Source organism: Carassius carassius, chromosome 26 (assembly GCF_963082965.1).
Source record: "Carassius carassius chromosome 26, fCarCar2.1, whole genome shotgun sequence".
NCBI lineage: Eukaryota > Metazoa > Chordata > Actinopteri > Cypriniformes > Cyprinidae > Carassius > Carassius carassius.
The window spans coordinates 20,757,356-20,780,855 of NC_081780.1; the positions used below are offsets into that span (position 1 = coordinate 20,757,356).

Genomic DNA, 23,500 nt, shown 5'->3' on the forward strand with positions numbered 1-23,500 from the left:
TAGTTTTATGTATTATTGATGTTTTTTCGTTGTTGCTTAATAAATGCTCTATGACAATTGTTTAATAAATGTTCAATCAAAATGCAAAGCATCGCATCTTTTTTTGTTGTTTCTTTAGTCGGCTGATCGTTGCGCAGGACAGGACTTTGGTCGACTAAGCATTTCTTTGGTTGACTACAGCCCTACACACCAGTAATGTTAGCGTTAATATAGTTTGCTGCTAGTAATGGAGAATGAAAGAATTGTTCCAGTTCCCCTTTCGATGTACAAAGCTGAAATGTGGCTTCATTTAGGATTTTAACATCTACCACAGGACCATGGTGTGGGTTCAAGCGAAAGAGAAGCTAAAGAGCCTTCAGCCTTCAGTGGGCAGTAGAGTCCATGCATGGCTGCAGCTTTCTCTCGTGGTGGGGGTGTTTTGTCCAGTTGGGGCGGTGCTCGCATCGTGGTCTCTGTGATTCCATTTCGGAACATAAATACAAACTGAAAAAAACCTGTGAAATCCAAGTTGAAAGGTTCTGAGAATGTTTAACGTCTGTATTTATTTGATTGTTTAAAATTGTTTTGTTTTCATAAATTTTCACTTTATTTTTCATTGATATTAAGCAAATGTAATTCTTTTGTTCAGATCAAAATGTTAAATTTCACCCTCATGTCATTCCAAACCCGTAAGTAACCTCCATTCATCTTCGGAACACAGTTTAATATATTTTAGATTTAGTCCAAGAGCTTTCTGTCCCTCCATTGAAAATATATGTACGGTATACTGTCCATGTCCAGAAAGGTAATAAAAACATCATTAAAGTAGTCCATGTGACTTCAGAGGGTCAGTTAGAATTTGTTGAAGCATCGAAAATACATTTTGGTCCAAAAATAACAAAAATTACGACTTTATTCAGCATTGTTTTCTCTTTCGGGTCTGTTGTGAGTGCGTTCACAACACTGCAGTGGTGCTGATGACGTATGATGCTGCTGACGTGTAATCTTTGTTATTGGGTGCACCAGAAAACATGTCAGCAGTGTCATACGTCTGCAGCGTCGTGAACGCACTCACAACCCGGAAGAGAAGATAACAGTTTCCACTGTCGGGCCAAAGGCAGGCGTGCTAGTGCGTGCCAGGGCCAGTCGCGTTTCCACTGTCACTTCTGGGGCTTGATCGTGCCTCTTCGGGGCTTCCTCGGGGCCAACGGCCAGGGTCTTTTGGCCAGACGAAAACCTTGGGCCAAAGCGGGTCAGCTGGGGCTAGAGGAGTGGTTATGAACAAAGGCGGAGTTTCTCCGCGTCTGGAGAGGGTCAGCGCCACGGATCATTTCGGAAAGCTAACAGCTAAAACACCAGCATTAAAAACTTTTAAAAATAAGTTGAGCTCAACTCACTTTCAGTCAGCAGCGAGTGTTTGAAATAATTTGATCCAATCCGATGTGGATTATAATCACCATAAAAGGCAGAAATATTTATAAGCAATGCAAAAGATATACACACTAGGTATTAAAGTTACCATAGTAAATGTGGTAAGCTGTGACCGCTTGAAGAAATCAGATGTCAGCTTCTTACTCTCTATCACAATTGTGTAGTAACATATTTTATCTGCTATAAGTCTCGTCTCGAGAGTTTAGCTCCACTTAGCCTATGTCATGAAAATATTATAATGGTTTTTGTTCGGGAGCTTTTATAAAAATAGAGAAATTATAATTCATTATAAATGTGACGTATGTGACTACAAGTAAACAGAAACAGTGTTGACTGAATAAGCAGGCTATTTTCATAACGCTTTAGCGTTAAAAATAAATAAAATAGAAATACATTTATTTGTGTGACATTTTCAATCCTGATAAATTAATTCATTATGCTCAATGTATCACTCATAGTAAAACATCAATGCTTTTGAATTTAGATAGTTAACAAAGCATGCAAACAAAAGGCCGCTGTTGTCATGTTCGTTTTGTGCATGTTCCAGTGATTTATTTCTCATTAAATAACTTCTCTTTGTTGGTGAAATAATGGGGTTGCATGACGTTGTTCCTGAGAGGCGTGTAAAGGGCGGGTTTTAGTGAAGCGCAGCGGAGCTTCTGGCTCGACAGTGGAAAATGCAGCGTTATTTTGGCCTCAGTGCTACTGGCCCGAGGCTATTAGCCCCGCCCGGCCCGTTTTAAGCCCTGGCTCGCACTGGCCCGACAGTGGAAAAGCGGCTAATGCTGAATAGTCATATTTTTTGTTATTTTTGGACTAAAATGTATATGAGAAGCATTAAACATGCATGCAGTTGCCATACTGTATTAAAGCTTTAATTAGGATAAAATTGTTTATAAAAGCAATAAGCAATAGCATTTGCAAATAACACTGCATCTAAAAGTATGAGACAACAAAAAACAAAAGACCCACTATTAAAAGCCGTGCTTGCACAGGTTCTGCATGATCCTCTTCAATAACATCCTCTGCTTCTCAATTGGGCTCAAACTGATAAGCGAAATGAACAATGCCATTGTTTACAATACAACCGGAGCACAAGCCGCTGAGGTGAGGGGCAGGACATTTATACGTGTATTAGAGGAAGTTTAGCCAATCACAACACACTGGGCTAGATAACCAATCAGAGCCCATCACCTATTTCTGAGGGAGGGGCTTTATAAAAGCAGGAAATGATCAGCAAACTTCTCAGAGAAGGGACAGAGTGGTGTGGAATAAAGGTAAATTATGTGAAAATTATAAGTTTTTTTTTTCTAACTAAGCATTAACACATGTTAGACTGCACCCCATAAACACATTCAAGCCTAGAAAAAAAACAATGAACCACCCCTTCAATTTGTGTTCCGTAGATGAACAAAGGTCTTGAGGGTTTGGAACAACATGAGAGTGTGAGGTATTGCTGGACGGTAAACCGGTTCATTCTGAAGGCTTATGATATGATTTTTTTAAAATTCCGCAATACTGGTGTTGTTTAAATAATGTTTATAATGCATCTGAGAGGGGTCTCATTTCAACGCACAGTATGGAATTTTTGGCCACCAGGGGTCATCAATCAAAATAATAACATAAGACGTACTTTGATGACGTCGGGAAAGAGCGTAGGCTCATGGGAGTTGTTGTTCATTGGAACATGCGCTCTGTCACTCCCCACATTCCTCACTCATTTTAACTGAGGCCGGCGACACACTGGATGCGTGGCGCAAGCGTCTTAGCTGCGTGGCGTGTCAGTTTAATTCGGCTCCCATGTTAATAGGTTAGAGCTTGCAGACTGCCTGCGTGAGACGCGCGGCTCAAGGCGCGCGCATGTTGGAAGCGTTTCCAGGCAAAATATAATAGGAAAATATGTTCATATGTAATTTTGTACACAAATACATATTAATTCATGACATTTTGATGTTTGAAGTCTATAGGTTGACATAAATTCAGATATAAATGTAATTTAAAAAATAAATAAATAATTATCGATTTTCAAATATTGCACCTGTCAAACATCGTCTATTTTGCCGTCAATACTGTTGACGGTGTCTTTTATCAGTAGGCTTTATATTTATGTTCAACATGAAGTATAGATATTGTTGTCATGAAGACAAGAGCCTGGTCTGTCAGCGGTCTCCCTTCACCTACAGCAGCAACAGCCTAGTATTTTGACAATCACGTCTTTTCGAACGGAGAGATATATGAATTATCAGACTCCTATCAAATCAATATTCCATCTAGCTAGTAGTAATATATGTATAAAACACAATATATGTTAAAAAAAGCTACTTTATCCAGCTAGATATAGAACACATGTAGATTTACATTATACTCTACATGAGAGCTAGTCCGTCTGCGTTTTACACAAGACATCATCGTTTCACAAAATATACGAATAGATATAGTTAGCTGAATGGATGCATACCTGTTTATTAGAATGCAAGCATCTCTCTGTAGTTTCAGCTTGTCACGAAGCTCTCTCTATCTTGGAAATGCAACTCCAATATTTACCCGTGTCTCGTTTCTTCTTCGTCCCAAAACCTTCTCAGGTCATTTATTTCACCCGTACGTTTGCGCTTCACAGAACGTGCAGTCAAAGCATAATCATGATCCATAACTAAGTTATTGATTGAAGTATAAATACGAATATAAACAATATAAATATAAAATATAATAGTCTCAATCAAGACTAGCTACTACTTTTTCTTCTTCGTCTTGTCTTTGCTTCTGTTCACCTTTGTATTTGGCAGTTCCGCAGGAAGTTAGATAAACTAGAGGGGTCAAAGTTTATATGACGCCATAGACGGGCGACAAAACGGAAATAAAGAAACGTGCCGTGTCTTCTAATTAAACTATAATTTTCTCTGGATTTGAAAGTTCGTGGAAACTTTCGGGATAATGTAAGTACACAACTAAAAAATATATCTAACATAGATATAGTGATATCTGCTATTTTTAAAGCAGAAAAATTACATATTGAGCCTTTCACTGTTGCACTGTTGCGAGGACACGGCTGTATGTGTTACTAAGCGTGAAAGTTCCAAAACTGAAGCTGTAGAACTAAACGAACATGATGACACAGAAGAACTCGTCAACAATATCCACTGATTGCCACACATATCCACCACCTGCTGCCATCAGCGACTTCAGTGCTAGATTTAGCAACCCTCAGCTGCTTTTAGCGGCTTTTTTCAACAGAATATATACACTGACAATCCTAGCGGCAGAGACGCATCGCTTTCAGCTGAAAATGTGGTTTACACCCGTTCATGCATGGAACAAAAAAATAAAATCCCGTCATAAACCGTGAAACCGGTGTAATATTTGAAAAATACCGTGATATCAATTTTGGGTCATACTGCCCACCTATTGTGAGGTTCCCAGAGCCCATGTGTGTTTTCTGTGGATTGTGTGGCTCAACTTATGCTGTTGATCTTGTGGCCTTTGCTTTCATATGTTTGTGAAGTCCATGAAAATATATGGTCTTTTAGTAGTCTTATTTTGATTCAGAAGGGTTTTCAGCTAGCATGAGATGGTAGTATGCTATGCTGGTCCCCACCAGGCTTCTTCTCTAGCTTGACCATTACCAAAGAATTGTAATCTTAGTAAACATCAAACCATCTGTATCCAAGTGGAGGAGCAGTGGCTCTGAAGGCCATTAAAACATTATGATTTATATACAGAGCAGAAACATTCTTGTCAAGGTTATTTGAGTATTATGGAAAGGAAATACAACATTTTTGATGGCGAAGTCTTACTTACCTTGGCATTCAAATGCTCAGCATGTTTTTCTACCGGAAATTGTTATTATAGAAAAGCTCTGTTGAGAGTAAATGAACAATAATGAAGGTTCGTTTCTGGAGAAAACATGCAGCATTTGAGTTTTTACTGCACGGAACAAGGTGTTCAGAGAATTGATTTTATTCTAGTGAAGTAATGGCTTGACTGCTGATTCATATTTCACATTCTGTCACTAATATTCCTGGGAAGTCAAACTAATTATAAATCCAAGTAATGCAGCTTTACTGAACTCTCATGACTCCATTTACGCAGTTATTCATATTCTACAAGATATTTATTACATTTTAAAAATGAGAAGGATAATAAAAGTTGTGTTTTTTAATATAATAATATAATTAATATAGTTAAATAAAATGCTGAACTGCTCACGTATTCAGGATCCATACGGACTGCATGTCTGAATACATAAATAACTAGAAGCAGTACTGCAAGTCATTTATAAGAAACACTTGCATATTCATGTTATTGGTTGTTACATCACTAACACTAATAAATACAGTTTTCTCATGAATTAATGAATTATGCATTTATGCATCATGATTTCACTATAGGTTTTAAAGTGATGATGTGAGTTGAGGGTGATTACAGAGTGATGTGTGTGAGATGATTATCACATATTAAACACAGTTCACTACAAAATATCATAACAGATGGAACAGTAGTTGATCACATTTAGTAAAGCTGTCTTGCTTTTATATAGAAACTGAAAATAGAGATGTATTCTCATAACTAAATTTGTAAAATTACGGTTGAACCACTGATGTCACATGGATTTTTTAAATGTTTTTGCTGCGTTTTTGAGCCTTGATCATGTAAGGATCCTTAATTTGTGTTTTGAAGATGAACAAGGTCATACGGGGTTGGAACGACATGAGATATGTCCAAATAGATTTGTGTGATTTAGTAATTTTAAAGCACTAAAAATCTAACTGAAATAGGCAAAATATATAAAAAAAATAATAATAAAGGGCGACAGGCTTGAAAGAAACAAATGTGCAGATTTAGAAATTTTGTCACTCAGTCAAGTTTCGCTAGTTTAGGACCAAATGTTGGTTTGTAATTATTGATCAAATTTGATTAATAGCCTGATTAAACATTAAATTGATCATAAATCAAAGACAATTTTTTTTTATTATTATCTTTGCATTCTGTTGAACCATTAGGATAATGGTCTACATAACCATGTAGAACCATTATGTCAGTCATGGCCCAATGGTTAGAGTGTCGGATTTGTAACCAAAAGTTCACAGGTTGGTGTCTCAGGTATGACAGGGATTGTAGGTGGTGGTGAATGTCCAGTGCTCTCTCCACCCTCAATACCACGACTAAGGTAAAAACTTTAAAGCAAGGCACCGGACCCCCAACTGCTCCCCGAGTGGTGCAGCATTGGCTGCCTGCTGCTTGGGCTGTGTGTTCAAGTGCTGTGTGTGTGCACTTGGATGGGGAGAAATGCATAGCACAAATTCAGAGTATGGGTCACCATACTTGGCCACAAGTCCCATCCTTTCCTTTTACTTTACTAGAAGAGGTTCAAATGATGGCAGCATCCAGTGTGTCGCAATTCAAATTTAAAACAGGCTGAAAATCATGTAGTAATGCATGCATTTAAAATGTGTGACATAGTTGATATTATGTATTATTTACTAAATTATTTACTAAATAGTTTAAAATAGTTGATTACTACAATGAATTGAATGTTATTTTCCTGATTGTGTTAAAATTGTGCTAAAAGACACTTTTGTATGATTGCTAGATTCAGTTGAGAAAATCATTGAGGTGGGACAGGCCAAAATCACAATTTTAATTTTATGTAAAACTAGCTACTTTTCCTGCTATGTTAATTTGAATAGATGATCAAACCTATCTAATGATTCTCCCAACAAATGGGACTTCATATGGTTTATAAAAAGTCATGGACTGTTATAAATGTCAGTTTAGATAAAGATTGCTGCTTGTTTATTTAGCATTTCTAGCACATGCTGCTTCAGGGTTCATGACATACTTCTCCTGGTGTCGCTGGCATGCAGTAGCCGGAAGGTGGCATACTTCATATTCAGTATGCACAGATGAAACAGCAGAGCTATTAATAGCTTGAGGACAGTTTAAACACACACCGCCCTCCAGGAAGAGTCGCGAGAGTGCTCGAGTGACTCACTGTAAATAAAGAGAGCCTCACAAGCTTTCAAAGACACTTCACATCTCCTGCCTGCAGATCTAACTTCACTTAATCCTTAAAACGCCACATGCCCCTGCTCATGGCGGTTAAAGTGTGACTGAAGACCTTTAAACTAACAGTAACATCTTCATTACAGAAACAGAAATGTAATCATATCCCAATATGATGGCGGTGGTACTGGAATTGATAGTCGGAGCTGAAGTTCAAAACTTGCAATGTGATGCAAGGCCAAAAATAAACCACTTTTTAAAAAAGTGCAACTGAAGGGTGATGTGATCGTTTTCATTGATCAGCGTTCGGTGGATGTCAGTGTCTCATGTGGATGGTTATTGTACTTCCTCTCAGATCCTCTGAGAATTCCCAGGAAGCTTTGGAATCTGTAAGGATTCTTTAAACCATAGTAATCTGACCATGTTAACTGTGGTAATCAATAGTGAGATCAGCTCGACCCGTCAGATGCATTTTCCTTCTGAGCGGTCAGGTGACACCAGACTCCTCAGAGAAAAGTAGCTGTAGTTGAACTGCTTTAAAGTAGTCATGGTGTTGCTTGTGTCTTGTAAAGCTCCAGTTTCACGATCTGTCTTTGTAGGGTGGCAGTAAAACAGATGAGGACAGAGGTAATTGAGGATAGAGAGGTTGTCCTTGAGCGTACAAAGAGCCGCCCATTGTAATGAATTAGACTGTTTTTTTTTCTGACAAGGTCATTGCAACATCATGTTCTTGAGTTGGCTACAGTGGCTACTTTTAAATGGAACCAAATAATCTGTTTGTAATCGGATTGACGGCTCAATCGGACCGAAAAGCCGTCATGTAAACATCTCAGTCGATCCGATTGAGCTCGATCGGAATGAAACTGAAGGGGATTGAAGGATTTTATTCCTCTTCTAATACAATTAAAAGTTCATGTAAAAACTTGATCGGATTGAACCACAAAACTGAAAGGACTGTGCATGTGCATTGACGGATTAATGGATAAATATAAATTTTGCTGTTAAGAACAAATTAAGAAACTGTGTAGGAGAGTGGTTTTTATGTGCAAACATTGAGATCAATATTCAAATACGCCCCGCAGAAGAACACCAGGAAATCCCAAGAGAGGTTGCTGAATAAACAGAAGGTTTAACTTCTGACTAATAACGACAATTCAGTGGGACTAATAAACACACAACTACGACAATATGTGACCCTGGACCACAAAACCAGTCTTAAGTTGCTGGGGTATATTTTTAGCAATAGCCAAAAAAAAAAACATTGTATGGGTCAAAATTATCGATTTTTCTTTAATGCCAAAAATCATTAGGATATTAAGTAAAGGTCATGTTCCATGAAGATATTTAGCCAATTTCCCACCGTAAATATATCAAAACTTAATTTTTGATTAGTAATATGCATTGCTAAGAACTTTATCTGGACAACTTCAAAGGCGATTTTCTCAGTTTTTAGTATTATTATTTTTTTGCACCCTCAGATTTCAGATTTTCAAATAGTTGTATCACAACCAGATATTGTCCGATCCTAATAAACCATAAATCAATGGAAAGCTCATTTATTCAGCTTCCAGGTGATGCATAAATCTCAATTTCGAAAAATTGACACTTAAGATTTTGTGGTCCAGGGTTACAAATATTGTTTATCTGAGTTCGTCGGTTTAAAATTTAGTACTTAATAAGGCAGTGCTAATCAACATAGCCTTTATCACTGCTTAGAATACTATGAAATATGTTGCGTGCCTTATTCTGTGCAAGAAGCCACATCATCTCACAGAAGGATTTATTTCAAACACTCAACTGACGTTATGAAGTGAGTTTGGAGTAAAAACATGTTATTAAATGTGGTATTTTCATGTGCTTTCAGATGAAAAAGCATTTACTACACAGAGCCTTAGTTCACTGACAAGCTACGCAAACAGCGTAGGATATCTTCAATTTCATAATCCCACGATTAAATCGGTCTGCGATTATGAGCGCGGTTTTGCATAGCTTGTCAGTGAACTACAGCTCTGTGTAGTAAATGCTCCTCCATCTGAAAACACGCGATGGAGATTTACTGCTGATTACAGAACTGGTTTTACTGACAAGATGCGCATGACAATCGCATTCAATTAATCGTGCAGCCCTACTATTTATTTGTGTAACAAAGGCACATTAAAATAAAGTGTGATCAAATCAGTAAGACTTTATTTTAAGGACCTATTCCCACTATTACCTAGTTGTTTTTTAGCATACATACTACAAGCATATTGGCTGTTTATTATTATTTATGAACCACATATTAATGCCTTATTCTGCAAGACCATGTTTTATATCCCTAAATCCTTCTCATACCCAAACTTAACAGCTACATTACTAACTATTAATGAACAGCAAATTAGGAGTTTATTGTGGGAAAAGTTGTAGTTAATAGTGAATATGTGTTCTCTATTATTCTAAATTGTTACCAAGATGAACTGAGCACAGACACCATAAGATTAAAGAGAATAATCCATCTGGAGAAATAGAAAGCTTTGTCTGGCTGATGTGTTTCCTATGGATGTGCTTTTTACCTTTCACATCCTGATCTGTGATCCATTAACATTATTTAACACCATAACCTGAAAACAAAACATTGAATAAAAGCTGATGGAGTTATTAGAAAGAATAAAGAGCATGACAGTGTTTTTAACATCTCATTTATCAGTTATGAGTTTGATTTTGTCATAAAAGATATGTAGCCTCATTGTGTGGATTATTCACAAACATAGAAAGACAAGAAAACGAGACAGAAAATAAATCTCTTCAGCATGATGTTTTTTTTTCTGTTGTATGTCCTGTTGTTTATTATTATTTACTTTGTTCTATTTCTAATAACTAAAATAAACTAAAATAATTACATCGATTAAGATAATATTGTATCTTATAAAATACAAACCATAAAATAAGATTTTGGTAATTTCGTCCACTCCTCTCAGGGACACACCTTTGAAATGGTCCAACTCTCTACTAGGTAAAGATTTAAGTTGTGTTGTAATAAAATAATGTGCCTGTTCTGACCTGTCAATCGAAATTGAGTATAGAAAATTCACCTTTATTTCTATAGCACTTTATACAATGCAGATTGTGTCAGAGCAGCTTCACAGAAATAAACAGGAAATAGCAGAAGCGATTGTGGAAGAGACAGTTCAGATTCTGCTGTAGAATAATGTTAAAAGATGCCAGTGTCATTATTTATAATAACCTTGAATCAGTTTCCTTGAAGATGAAATGTTGCATCAATCTTTTGTTGATATCAAGATATGCACCTTTTTTTTCTATCAATATGCATGATAATGTTCCAAGTGTTAGACAGTCTGTGAGTCCTGTGTAAATTAATTTATTTTCATAAAGCAGAAAGTAGTTTATTTAACCCCCCCCCCACACACACACACACAATGTAAAAGACAGTTTTCCTAGGAAAGAAATCCAATCAAGATTTCATGTACCCTTCTAGTGGAAATAAATGTTAGCAAACATTGAGGAAATGTTATGTGTATGGCACATTTTCATCTGGAAAATGACACTTGAAATGATGCAAGCCATTTGTTATACGGCTAACAGAGGAGTCAAACTGAACTCAACTCAGGCTGTCGTGCTCCACCAAACACAATAAAAGAAACAAGATGTAGTTTCACTCGTCACATTCATACACAAACACATGCGATAGTTCAGTAAAGATTGATTTCTCCAGCAGTCATAGAGGCTGCTGGAGCTCACATATGGCATTTCATTTGTGTGCGTGTAATGAAATAGTGAGTCACAGTGAGATGAAGTGCCTTGTTGAATCTCACAGGCAGAATGCAGAAGCATAGGCAGCTGTCTGAATATTGATCTGCAGCTTTATTAAAGCAAGAAAATAATCAGTTTCTGAATACAAGTACAATACTGATTTTTATTGTGCTGAGAAACTAAAGAGAGCTGTGCTTTCATCAAACATGATGAAAGAAATGAGTTTTTGGTATTTCAGATCATTGAAATGGAGGCAGTTGAAAGACTTTGATTTGTTTATTGAATATGTTCTTGTGTCATGTTAAAGTGATAGTATAAACAAAAATATAACTATAATTTAATCACCCCCCACTTGTTCCAAACCTGTATGAGTTTCTTTCTTCTGCTGAACACTAAAAAATATATTTTGAATAATATATTTAACCAAATAGTTGATAGAAGCCATTGACTTCCATAGTATTTTTTTTTTCCATGCTATGGATGTCAGTGGCTGCTGTCAACTGTTGAAGGGCCTAAATCGGCAGTAGACACAACTGTTAGTTGTTGGAAATTGGGAGTCAGGATCCAGTTTTGTTCTTTTTATAGACATATTCATATTCATATGAATTTTTATTAATCTCTGCAACCCTCCATGCACATTTTGTTATATGAAGGGTCTGGTACATTTAAATTTAATAATCTTTTTTTCATAAAGTCCACAGCTTTTAACAAAGACGTGCATTCAAATGTGATATGGTTTGAAAGACATTAACATATTAACACTTTATGAGCTTGTAGTAATGCTTCAGATAAGCTAAAAAAAGAACAATAATACTGAAAAGATAATAATACTAATAGTAGGCTAATTCTGCTTCTAATAATATAAAACATGCTAGATTCTGATGAGCTGTTGTGTCATTATTCATTCGCCTATCTCGAAATTGAGTTGCGATTTCGAAACAGCTTCGCTTTCTCTCATACTTTAAATGTGTGTAAAGTTTTCAATAATTGAACAGATATTCTTTGACACAAACTGTTAATGTATATCTGTGTATTATTATGGTGCGAATTTACCTTTACCTCAACATAAAAAACTGTAAAATATGGTTCAGTTGTATTTTCTGTCCAAGTGGGCAGCTCTTGGTTAGAATAAGATGCAGTGTGGACCAGATTTAATGCGATAGTCGTGGCTTGAAGGCTCTGAGCAAAAATGAGAAAGCATCTTAAAGCTCTTACTGAGGGGTTTGTGTCTTCTGATGTGTTGATTGATGTCCACACAGTCTTATCATCACAGAGAGTGGAGGATTGACTCATGGCCTGTTGTTTGGCAGAAGGGTGCTGGTGTTGAGGCCAAATCACACAGCATGAGACCGACCCGGATTATCCCATTCTCCAGTGGGATCACCATGTGAGAGGAGGAGGTGCTCAGGTCATTCGGATGGAACCTACTCTACATCTTCTACAGCTCTCTGGCTCCATAAAGCATGGACCTTGAACTTCTACAAAAAGAGTTTGAAGCCGAATTAAGCCCCTTTCCAGTAAAAGGGTTCTGTTACCCAGACCAGAACTGTTTTGACCATAAAACCTGAAAGTCTTTACACAAAAACCACTGATGTCTTAAGAGTTTTGAATATATATTAGAACCATCAAATCATTGCGATTTTTGAAGCACAGTGGGATATTGATTAATTTATAGGTTTTCTGACAGGAATCATGATGCTGGCAAAGAGAATAGCATTAAAGTGACTCCTTTAAAGGTGTCTGATATCGGAGAGCGTTTCTAATCACCAGGAACAATGAAACTGGAAGCTCAGTGTTGACATGAGAGACGTGGTTGATCTGTTTAGCCTAAGGCAAGAGAGGTCCGAGCGCTTCATTATAGTGCTGTAAAAGTCTTTAATGTGTGTATATGTCAGACCGTCAACCAACCCCTGTCAACTCAATGCTGCTGAGCATGCTGTAAAATAACCCTTTTATATGAAATATAATACGTGATATACATATACACATCACACTACTATGTGAAGGAATATTGTCATTTTCAGGTCAAACATTGTAACTGTATTTTATGAACGGATTGAGACATTTAACTGATCTCCAGATTTGCCTTCAGGAGGTGATGTTGCTCATTTGTCTAATAACGTCAGCCAGAAGAATGAGAGTAGTCAACTGTTCTTAAAAATAGTGTAATGGACTCATTTTTTTTAATGCTGCAGTATAGCGTGACAAAATGCTACACTGGTTTGTGTCTGATTCATTTAGGTGAATCAGTTTGTTTAGATTTACATGAATCACAGGCATCTTTGTAGTATTTATATTTGTGTGATACCCTTAATTTTATAGGACTATTTTAATAATTGAATTCTACAAACATTTGATAGCAGTGTTTTTGTGTTGTGTGGTGGTTGTATAAGTGGTCATTTCTTTGACTAACTTGACAACTACAGTTCCAAACACAACATCACACCACCATTTTTGACATACAAAACACTTTTCAAAAGCATGTTAATAAAAAAGCATCATTTTATACTGATGGATCTTGCATAAAACAGTTTTTATCTTCTTTAACCTATGTTCCTTGTGCTTTTGAGAGGTGGGGTGGGGGTGGATATGGTTCATATGGTGACATTTGGAACAATCAGCGGTGTCTTAAGGTGAATGAGGCAGCAGTGAAAGGTTGTGTCCAGATGCCGGTTGTGAGGTTTCCTGTGGATTACATTGATCCATAGAAACAATAGAGCTCACCTCGTGCATTGTGAGGGAATTAATGAATAACACAAGAAGAATCTCCCTATTCACACTACATTGGTGGGCATTTGTGGTGATTTTAAATTACTTTTGCTGCACTGTGCTGTTTCTTTGTCATAATAAGGGGAAGTTTATAAAGTTCTACACCCTGTCCTTATTGGTGAATTTTTAACTTTAGATCATTTAGATATGTACACAGATCATATGATCTCTTACAAGAATTCTATTTTAACTGCCAAGTCTGATTACTACTCTAATATAATTGGGTTAGGTGAAGGGAATACAAGGTCCTTGTTTAATAGAGTAAATAATATCCTACAGCCCCCTGATACCCTTCCTTCTCATCTATATTCTAGTGATCTGTGTGATAATTAAATTACCTTTTTTTAATACTAAAATTGGAAATATTCATCAACAATTAACTTCTCAAAATAATGTGGCATCTGATCTGTCCTATTTACCTTCCCGTGATACTCATTTGTCTCTATTTTACAGTTCCAACTATTGATGAAATATTTCTGAAATATAAAGGTTTTATCAAACAATCTAAGTCTTCCACTTGTCAGTTAGATCCACTCCCCACTCACCTGGTCAAAGCTTGTTTATTTTCTCTATCTGGTATAGGAACTGATATTATACACTTATCTCTCACCTCTGGTGTGGATCCTTCATCTTTTAAGGTTGCTGTAATCACTCCAAGACTTAAGAAACCAGGGGCTAACACTAATAATTTTGAAAATTTTCGCCCAATTTCCCAATTTTAGAGAATTTGTCCATTCTCTAAATTTTTTTCGGAAAACGTTACATCTTTGGTTCATTCCAATCTTTTAAAAAATAGCCTGTTTGAAAAATTCCAATCTGGTTTCCGCCCTTTGCATAGTACTACAGAGACTGCTATGGTAAAAGATGTTAGTGATCTGCTGACGTCAGCCGATTCTGGACTTTTAACTATACTTATTCTACTCTATTTAACTGCGGCATTTGATACAATTTCTCATCAAGTTCTCTTAGATAGACTACATTCTATAGGAATAACCAGTGTCCTTCTTAGTTGGTTCAGATCTTATCTCTCTGGGCACACTCAATTTGTTCAACTTAAAATTTTTCGATCATACGTTTCACCTGTTACAGCTGGTGTTCCTCAAGGCTCTTTTTTGGGGCCTCTTTTATTATTTATTTACTACACCTTGGTAACATTTTTAGGAAATATGGCATCAGTTTTCATTGCTATGCTGATGACACCCGGCTTTATTTTTCTTCTAAGCTAAATTCTACCCTTCTTTCTTCCTCTCTTTTGGGCTGTTTAGAAGAGATTTAAATCCTGGCTGAATATTGACAAAACAGAAGTTCTACTTGTTGGTACCAAATCTAATTTGTCAAAATCCAACAGGATCTCACTTTCTGTTGATAACCCTGTAATCTCCCCATTTACTCAGGTTAAAAGTCTGGGAGTGGTCCTCAATTTGGAAAGCATGTGAACAATATTATTCGGTCTACATATCTCCATTTACGGAACATCAGCCGCCTTTGTCCATTTCTATATAATATAAGAATATATACTATATACTATATAAGTATTTGGATAAAGGCAATGTAGTAAAACTATTTTCAACACCAAAACTGTAATGATGAGCCAGAGACGTTCGGATCCACATGCAGCGCTTTATTAAAGAGAATGGTCATACAGGCAGAGATCAGGGATGGCGTCAGGTGTGTCAGGGATAACCAGAATCGTAATCAGAAACAAGCAGGGATCAAGACAGGCAGCGGAGAATCAGAGTCGGAATAAACAGTCCAAAGGTCAAAACACAGGAATAATAAACACAGGGAAAACGCTCGGAAATGTCAGACTGGCTAAACAAGACTTCGCAGTGAGTGAGAGTGAATGTGCTGCTTTTATGCGTGTGTGTAAATGAGGTGCAGGTGTGGCAAGGAAATTGGCTGATGAATGAGGTGCAGGTGTGGCAGGGTGATTGTGATGCAGTGACTCATGGGTAATGTAGTTCGGGTGTGGTGCAACAGTATGAGAGGTGCTAGTGTCCAAGTGACATCTGGTGGTTGATGGGTGGAATGGTCCTGAGTGGAGTGCCCTCTAATGAAGTTCATGGGCACTCCATCTAATAATCGTGACATAGCCCACCCCCAAAGGAGCGGCTTCCAGACGCTCAAAACAATCTAGGAGGGCGGTGGAGCGGAGGCGGAACAGGGGGAGGGATGGAGGGCCAGGTCCATGAGGAAGTGCAGTGGACTGGGGCAGAGCAGGTGGAACTGGAGCCCTTCCTGGGCCTAACTCAGGAAAACAGGAGCCCCTCCTGGGCCTGGCATAGGAAACAGGGGCCCGCCATGGGCTTAACTCGGGAACGGGAGCCCGCCTTGGGCCTAAATCTGGAACAAGGGTCCACCAAGGCAGAGCAGGTGGCGTGGCAGCCCACCAGAGTGGAGCAGGTGGAGCTGGAGCCCACCAGGGAGGAGTAGAGGACCACCAGAGCTGAGAAGACGGGACAGGAGCCCACCAGGGCGGTGCAGAGGACCACCACAGCAGAGCAGACAGGACAGAAGCCCACCAGGGCGGTGCAGAGGACCACCACAGCCGAGCAGACGGGACAGAAGCCCACCAGGGCGGAGCAGAGGACCACCACAGCCGAGCAGACAGGACAGAAGCCCACCAGGGCGGAGCAGAGGACCACCACAGCCGAGCAGACGGGACAGAAGCCCACCAGGGCGAAGCAGAGGACCACCACAGTGGAGTCGATGGCACCGGACCGCAAGTCTGCTCAGGTGGGACTGAAACAGAGAACATTGACAGGTTAATAGCGGCCTCCGTGGCCGTGATGAGATGGTAGCTGACCTCCTTGGCAATTACAGGGCAGGCGGTTAGTTCATGGAGGACCTCCGTGGCCATGACAGGACAGACAGAGAGTTGGTGGATGGTCTCCATAGCCCAGACCGGAATGAATGAGAGCTCATTGACGGCCTCCCTGGCCGTGACAGGATAGGACGAGAGCTCTGAGATGTGACGAGGTTCTGGGAGTTCGGCTGAGATGTGACGAGGCTCTGGTAGATCTGTGGTGATTTGATTGGGTTCATGAAGATCAGCTGTGACTTGACTGTGCCCATGAAGATCGTTGGTGACTTGACTTGGTTCCTGAGGATCAACTGTGACTTGACTTTGCTCATGAAGATCGTTGATGACTTGACTTTGATCATGAAGATCGTTGATGACTTGACTTTGATCATGAAGATCGTTGGTGACTTGACTTTGCTCATGAAGATCGTTGGTGACTTGACTTGGTTCCTGAGGATCAACTGTGACTTGACTTTGCTCATGAAGATCGTTGGTGACTTGACTTTGCTCATGAAGATCGTTGGTGATTTGAGTTAGTTCATGAAGATCGTTGGTGACTTGACTTTGCTCATGAAGATCGTTGGTGACTTGACTTTGCTCATGAAGATCGTTGGTGACTTGACTTGGTTCCTGAGGATCAACTGTGACTTGACTTAGTTCACGGAGGTTAATGGTGACTTGACTTTGCTCATGAAGATCGTTGGTGACTTGACTTTGCTCATGAAGATCGTTGGTGACTTGACTTTGCTCATGAAGATCGTTGGTGACTTGACTTTGCTCATGAAGATCGTTGGTGACTTGACTTGGTTCCTGAGGATCAACTGCGACTTGACTTAGTTCATGGAGGTTAATGGTGACTTGACTTTGCTCATGGAGGTTAATGGTGACTTGACTTTGCTCATGGAGGTTAATGGTGACTTGACTTTGCTCATGAAGATCATTGATGACTTGACTTTGCTCATGAAGATCATTGATGACTTGACTCTGCTCATGAAGATCATTGATGACTTGACTCTGCTCATGAAGATCATTGATGACTTGACTCTGCTCATGAAGATCATTGATGACTTGACTCTGCTCATGAAGATCATTGATGACTTGACTCTGTCTATGAAGAACACCAGTGACTAATCTTGGCTCTGGAAAGTCCATGGTGACTAGCCCTGACTCTGGAGAGTCCATGGTGACTAGCCCTGACTCTGGAGAGTCCATGGTGACTAGCCCTGACTCTGGAGAGTCCATGGTGACTAGCCCTGACTCTGGAGAGTCCATGGTGACTAGCCCTGACTCTGGAGAGTCCATGGTGACTAGCCCTGACTCTGGAGAGTCCATGGTGACTAGCCCTGACTCTGGAGAGTTCACTGGAACCTGACTCGACTCTGGAGAGTTCACTGGAACCTGACTCGACTCTGGAGAGTTCACTGGAACCTGACTCGACTCTGGAGAGTTCACTGGAACCTGACTCGACTCTGGAGAGTTCACTGGAACCTGACTCGACTCTGGAGAGTTCACTGGAACCTGACTCGACTCTGGAGAGTTCACTGGAACCTGACTCGACTCTGGAGAGTTCACTGGAACCTGACTCGACTCTGGAGAGTTCACTGGAACCTGACTCGACTCTGGAGAGTTCACTGGAACCTGACTCGACTCTGGAGAGTTCACTGGAACCTGACTCGACTCTGGAGAGTTCACTGGAACCTGACTCGACTCTGGAGAGTTCACTGGAACCTGACTCGACTCTGGAGAGTTCACTGGAACCTGACTCGACTCTGGAGAGTTCACTGGAACCTGACTCGACTCTGGAGAGTTCACTGGAACCTGACTCGACTCTGGAGAGTTCACTGGAACCTGACTCGACTCTGGAGAGTTCACTGGAACCTGACTCGACTCTGGAGAGTTCACTGGAACCTGACTCGACTCTGGAGAGTTCACTGGAACCTGACTCGACTCTGGAGAGTTCACTGGAACCTGACTCGACTCTGGAGAGTTCACTGGAACCTGACTCGACTCTGGAGAGTTCACTGGAACCTGACTCGACTCTGGAGAGTTCACTGTTGTTTTACTTGACTTTTGGGTGTTAGTAGTGACTTGACCTGACTCTGGAAAGTCGACGGGGCTGGCGGCCATCTTGTGCAGTGTCGCTGGGCTGGTGGCCATCTTGTGCAGTGGCGCTGGGCTGGCGGCCATGACGTGAGTGAGTCCAGGGTCGTGTGCCTCTGCGACACCCACTGTGAATGTTGAGCCAACAATCAGCAGTGCATAGTCCATAAACTGACTAAGAGATGAGCGGGGACCCTCACTGATTACTGAATGACCTTATTGGTTCATTTAGCCCATCACAAAAAAAGTCAATCAGCACAAAATCCGGCAGATCAGAGAAAAAGGTGAGGCCTAAGTACTCTTGTACATAGTCCTCGAGTGATCCAGTGCCCTGCTTGAGGGCTAATAGGCTTGCCATCTCCATACCTGACCAGTGTCCACACAAAAAGCTGCTGGATCCTGAGTGGCGAAGTCTTCTGTAATGATGAGCCAGAGACGTTCGGATCCACATGCAGCGCTTTATTAAAGAGAATGGTCATACAGGCAGAGATCAGGAATGGCGTCAGGTGTGTCAGGGATAACCAGAATCGTAATCAGAAACAAGCAGGGATCGAGACAGGCAGCGGAGAATCAGAGTCGGAATAAACAGTCCAAAGGTCAAAACACAGGAATAATAAACACAGGGAAAACGCTCGGAAATGTCAGACTGGCTAAACAAGACTTCGCAGTGAGTGAGAGTGAATGTGCTGCTTTTATGCGTGTGTGTAAATGAGGTGCAGGTGTGGCAAGGAAATTGGCTGATGAATGAGGTGCAGGTGTGGCAGGGTGATTGTGATGCAGTGACTCATGGGTAATGTAGTTCGGGTGTGGTGCAACAGTATGAGAGGTGCTAGTGTCCAAGTGACATCTGGTGGTTGATGGGTGGAATGGTCCTGAGTGGAGTGCCCTCTAATGAAGTTCATGGGCACTCCATCTAATAATCGTGACAAAAACAATTCGAAATACTTGAACGACACAGCAGATTTTGCATTTTTATTTTTTCAATATAAAAACCTAGTGACAATGCTGTGCATTTAACAGCAAACTGACAAAACACTGAACACCAAAACTGTGATATTAAAATCAGGTTTTGAGAAAAGTTTACATACTATGTGATCTAAGAATAAATTGGCTGCTTACAGCCACATCAGCAAGCGACAACAACTGTATTTCATTCATTATATTGTTAACCCATTTCACCAAACAAAAAATAAATAAAGTGAGTGTGCACCCTGATGTGTTTCTACTGCATTAACATTTGTTCAGTGTGCAGATTTGAGTGGAATTTGTAAAAAAAAAAATCAAGAATGTATTTTCCGTTGAGATCTGCTGAACCTCTCCATCTTCTCTATGCCCCATCCTCTCCCTTATATCTCTAACACCTTATTCCTTATTAACATGGTCGTCGTTGTGTCACGGGTAATTGTAAGTTTAAGTGCAATCGATCTTTCCTTTCGTTTTGCAGCTTTGACTGTGACTGAAAAAAAATCTTGATGGTGTGTCTTGTTCAAACACATCACACTTCAAACTGAATATACATTTATGAATATACGTGTTAGTCGGGGTTTATTTGCTGTAGGTGCTCACATGTGAAGAACTTATTGAAAATGCTCCTTTACAGATATACAGCCTTTGAATATGAAAGACCTGTCTTTCCCTTTCATATGCTCCCTTCCCCCTCACAGTCCTAAGAAAACCATAAAAGCAGTTCAGAAATGAGAACAGGAATGGAATATGAAATATTCACAGTGCTTATAGTGTGAACTGTGCTGATCGGAGCAAAAGAGGCTTTCTGTGTGTGGGGCGATGATGACACTTCCTCATGCACCGTCAGATTGTATAATCCACACTGTCAAAAATCGATTTAGTCTTGTTTTCCAGTCAAATATTTAAGTATCCTTCAAACCAGATACATTTACTGGAAGTGGAATTATGTAAGATGGTAAGATTTGACATCAGAAAATATATCTAATATTGTAATTGTAATAATATCATATTTTTAAAATGTATACATTTTTGAAGCATTAATATTATTATAATAGTATTTTTGTTATAAGCATAAATCTTAAATAACTTTAGTTTATGATTTATGCTTGTGCTTAATTTAACCTTGTACTTTTTTCCCTAGAATTCCTAAAAAGCAAGATAAGTTTCACTGTGTAGCAAAGTTGTTGAATTAACTTCAAGATCATTTGAAAACAGCACATATATGAAGTTTATGCATAAAAATGCCAAAAGGTTAACAAAAACTACATATTTTCTCTTAATATCTTTATTAATATCTCCATTTATCTTGTTTTAGGGTTGTTTTTACTTGCAGACGACAAAAACACTGATTAAGAATTTAGTTTGCAGTGTGCTCGACTCTACACAAACACACACACGTAAAATTGAATGCTGCTCTACTTTCTGCCTTAAAAGACTGTTTGATCATCTGCTGTATTATTTCCCACGGTAAATTAGAGGAAATGGAAAAAGACTTTGAACAACAAATAAACACACTTGCATTAAAGTGCACACTTAAATCCGAGTCCCTGAACTTGAGCTGATGCAAATGCAGGAACAAGAATCAAAGCAGCCTCTCATTTTATATTTAATCTCTTCTTTATGTACAAGCTGCTGTGTGCTGGAAATTGGGCGAATACTTTGATTATTCATGGTAATTAGCATGCCTGTACACAACTGACATGAATGGCACTGGTTCAAAAAGAAAACTCCTGTTAGATCTATCATTAAAGTTTTAATACAGTGAGGAAGTCTATAGGTTATCAGTGTTTTTAGGGTTAATGACCTGCTGCTGTTTGTGTGTTTTGTGCAACAGAAGCTCGCCGTCAGAAGTTGTCCTGTGGGGACAGCCGCCAAACCTCTCACCCTCATCAAGCCGCCCAGCCAGAGCATCGCCATCTCTGTGGTGCCAGCAAAGACTCCCGTTTCCATGGTGACGGCACACATTAATGGACAAAAGGCGTTGAGTTCTGAGACGCTCCAGACGTCCCCCATCAACCTCCAAACACCCGCAGGACAGCACATCAGCCGCTCACAGGTACACTATACTAACATCAGCCAGCCACATGTACAATAAATCTATCCACACATATATATATAGTACAGCTTTGGCATGAAACGGGAACACAAAATTATTAAAGTAATGCACAGCATCATGCAGTGACAAATGATACATTCAGCCATGTGGCCTTCTCTATGTTGGTGAGTTCTGCCTGGAAGTACTGTCCCTCTGTGTAAAGTGTGCACTTAAGTCAGAGTAAATGATGTGTAATTTGACACAACTTAAAGTTGAGCTATGACTTTGCGAGCAAAATTGCACTTTTTTTTTGTGTTTTTATTGTGTTGGTCATTCATCTGTCCACACACTAGGGCTGCACTAGGGCTATTTATTATTAATAATAATTAATACTTAACAGAAAACTTTTATCTGTTAACATGGAGGGTCCTATAACTATAATAACCATAATAAAGTTCTAAAGGCTGTTTCAAACTGAGCGCGAGGAAAAAAAGTAAGGCGAATCGCCAACGGACAGTGCTTTCACAACTAGCGCGAAACAATCTATCGCCTTCTGCTAATTCAATCCTGCATGCTAGTTGTTAGTAGTTAGCTAGTAGTTCCTGTGGCTCAGTGGAAGAGCATTGCATTAGCAGCGCAAAAGGTTGTGGGTTCAATTCCCAGGGAACACACATACTGGTAAACAAAAAAGAAAACAAATATATATATATATATATATATATATATATATATATATATATATATATATATATATATATATATATATATACATATATATATATAGCCTGAATGCACTGTAAGTCACTTTGTATAAAAGCGTCTGATAAATGTAAAATGTAATGTAAATGTATGCTGATGTGACTTAAAACTTTTTTTCCTCAGATAGGTTCTGGGTATATGGATTTAACATCGTCTGCTGTTTAATATACAGCATTAAATTAAGATAAATAAAGTTTGGTTCTAAACAAGAATATGTGTGATGCTTACAGGAATACATCCTAAAATATGATTAGAGGTACAATAATCATCAAGCTACACTTGAAAATGTATGTAATTATTATATTTGCTTAAAACCCTCTTAAAACCCTCTTTAAAAAAAAACATCATCGAGTGCTTGTAATAACTTGATTTTTTAATAATTTGTAGTTGATTAAAATGATACACTGCTTGTCATTTGTCACAAAATGGACAGTGCTCTCCAGATCACATTATTCAGTGGAGAATTTATAGAAATGATCTTAAGAACATGCGAGAATAAATCTGTTCTCAGATACCAATGATAACAAGATCTCGGCATCCACTATCAGAATAGTCTACTCTTCTTCTGTGTTTTTTTTACACTGGTTTTCGAAACAGCGCCAGCCCTCTTGCCTTTTTGCGCAAGAGCTGCTGCTCCGGGCACGTGATCTTAGCTCAAATCTAATTGGATGGCCCATTTCAACTATCTAAAAAAAAAAAAACACAGGGGGCGAATAAAAAAAAATCCCTGCTTTTTCGCACCGCGAATGTTTGCGCCTAGTGTGAATAGCCCCATAGGGATCTATTGTTTCGTTTCAAAGCATCATTGTGCCGAACATTCACGCCAATTGTTTTTGGTCAGTGGGAAAAGGCATTAATGTTTTGTTATAAATATTATATTATTATAAACTAGGCCTATATGACAACAA

At 39.1% G+C, this 23,500-nt stretch overlaps 1 protein-coding gene across 4 annotated transcripts in view; it reads left to right on the forward strand.

The window, feature by feature from the left end:
• Nucleotides 1-23,500, forward strand: part of LOC132105956 (PHD finger protein 21B-like) — a 67,384-nt gene that overhangs the window by 18,627 nt on the left and 25,257 nt on the right. For 2 of the 4 annotated variants that reach the window (XM_059511528.1, XM_059511529.1), the window contains one exon: nt 21,633-21,854. In XM_059511528.1, coding sequence (XP_059367511.1) covers nt 21,633-21,854 — 222 coding nt within the window. The remainder of the gene's footprint in view (nt 1-21,632; nt 21,855-23,500) is intronic. The other 2 variants (XM_059511530.1, XM_059511531.1) reach the window with 1 other exon arrangement.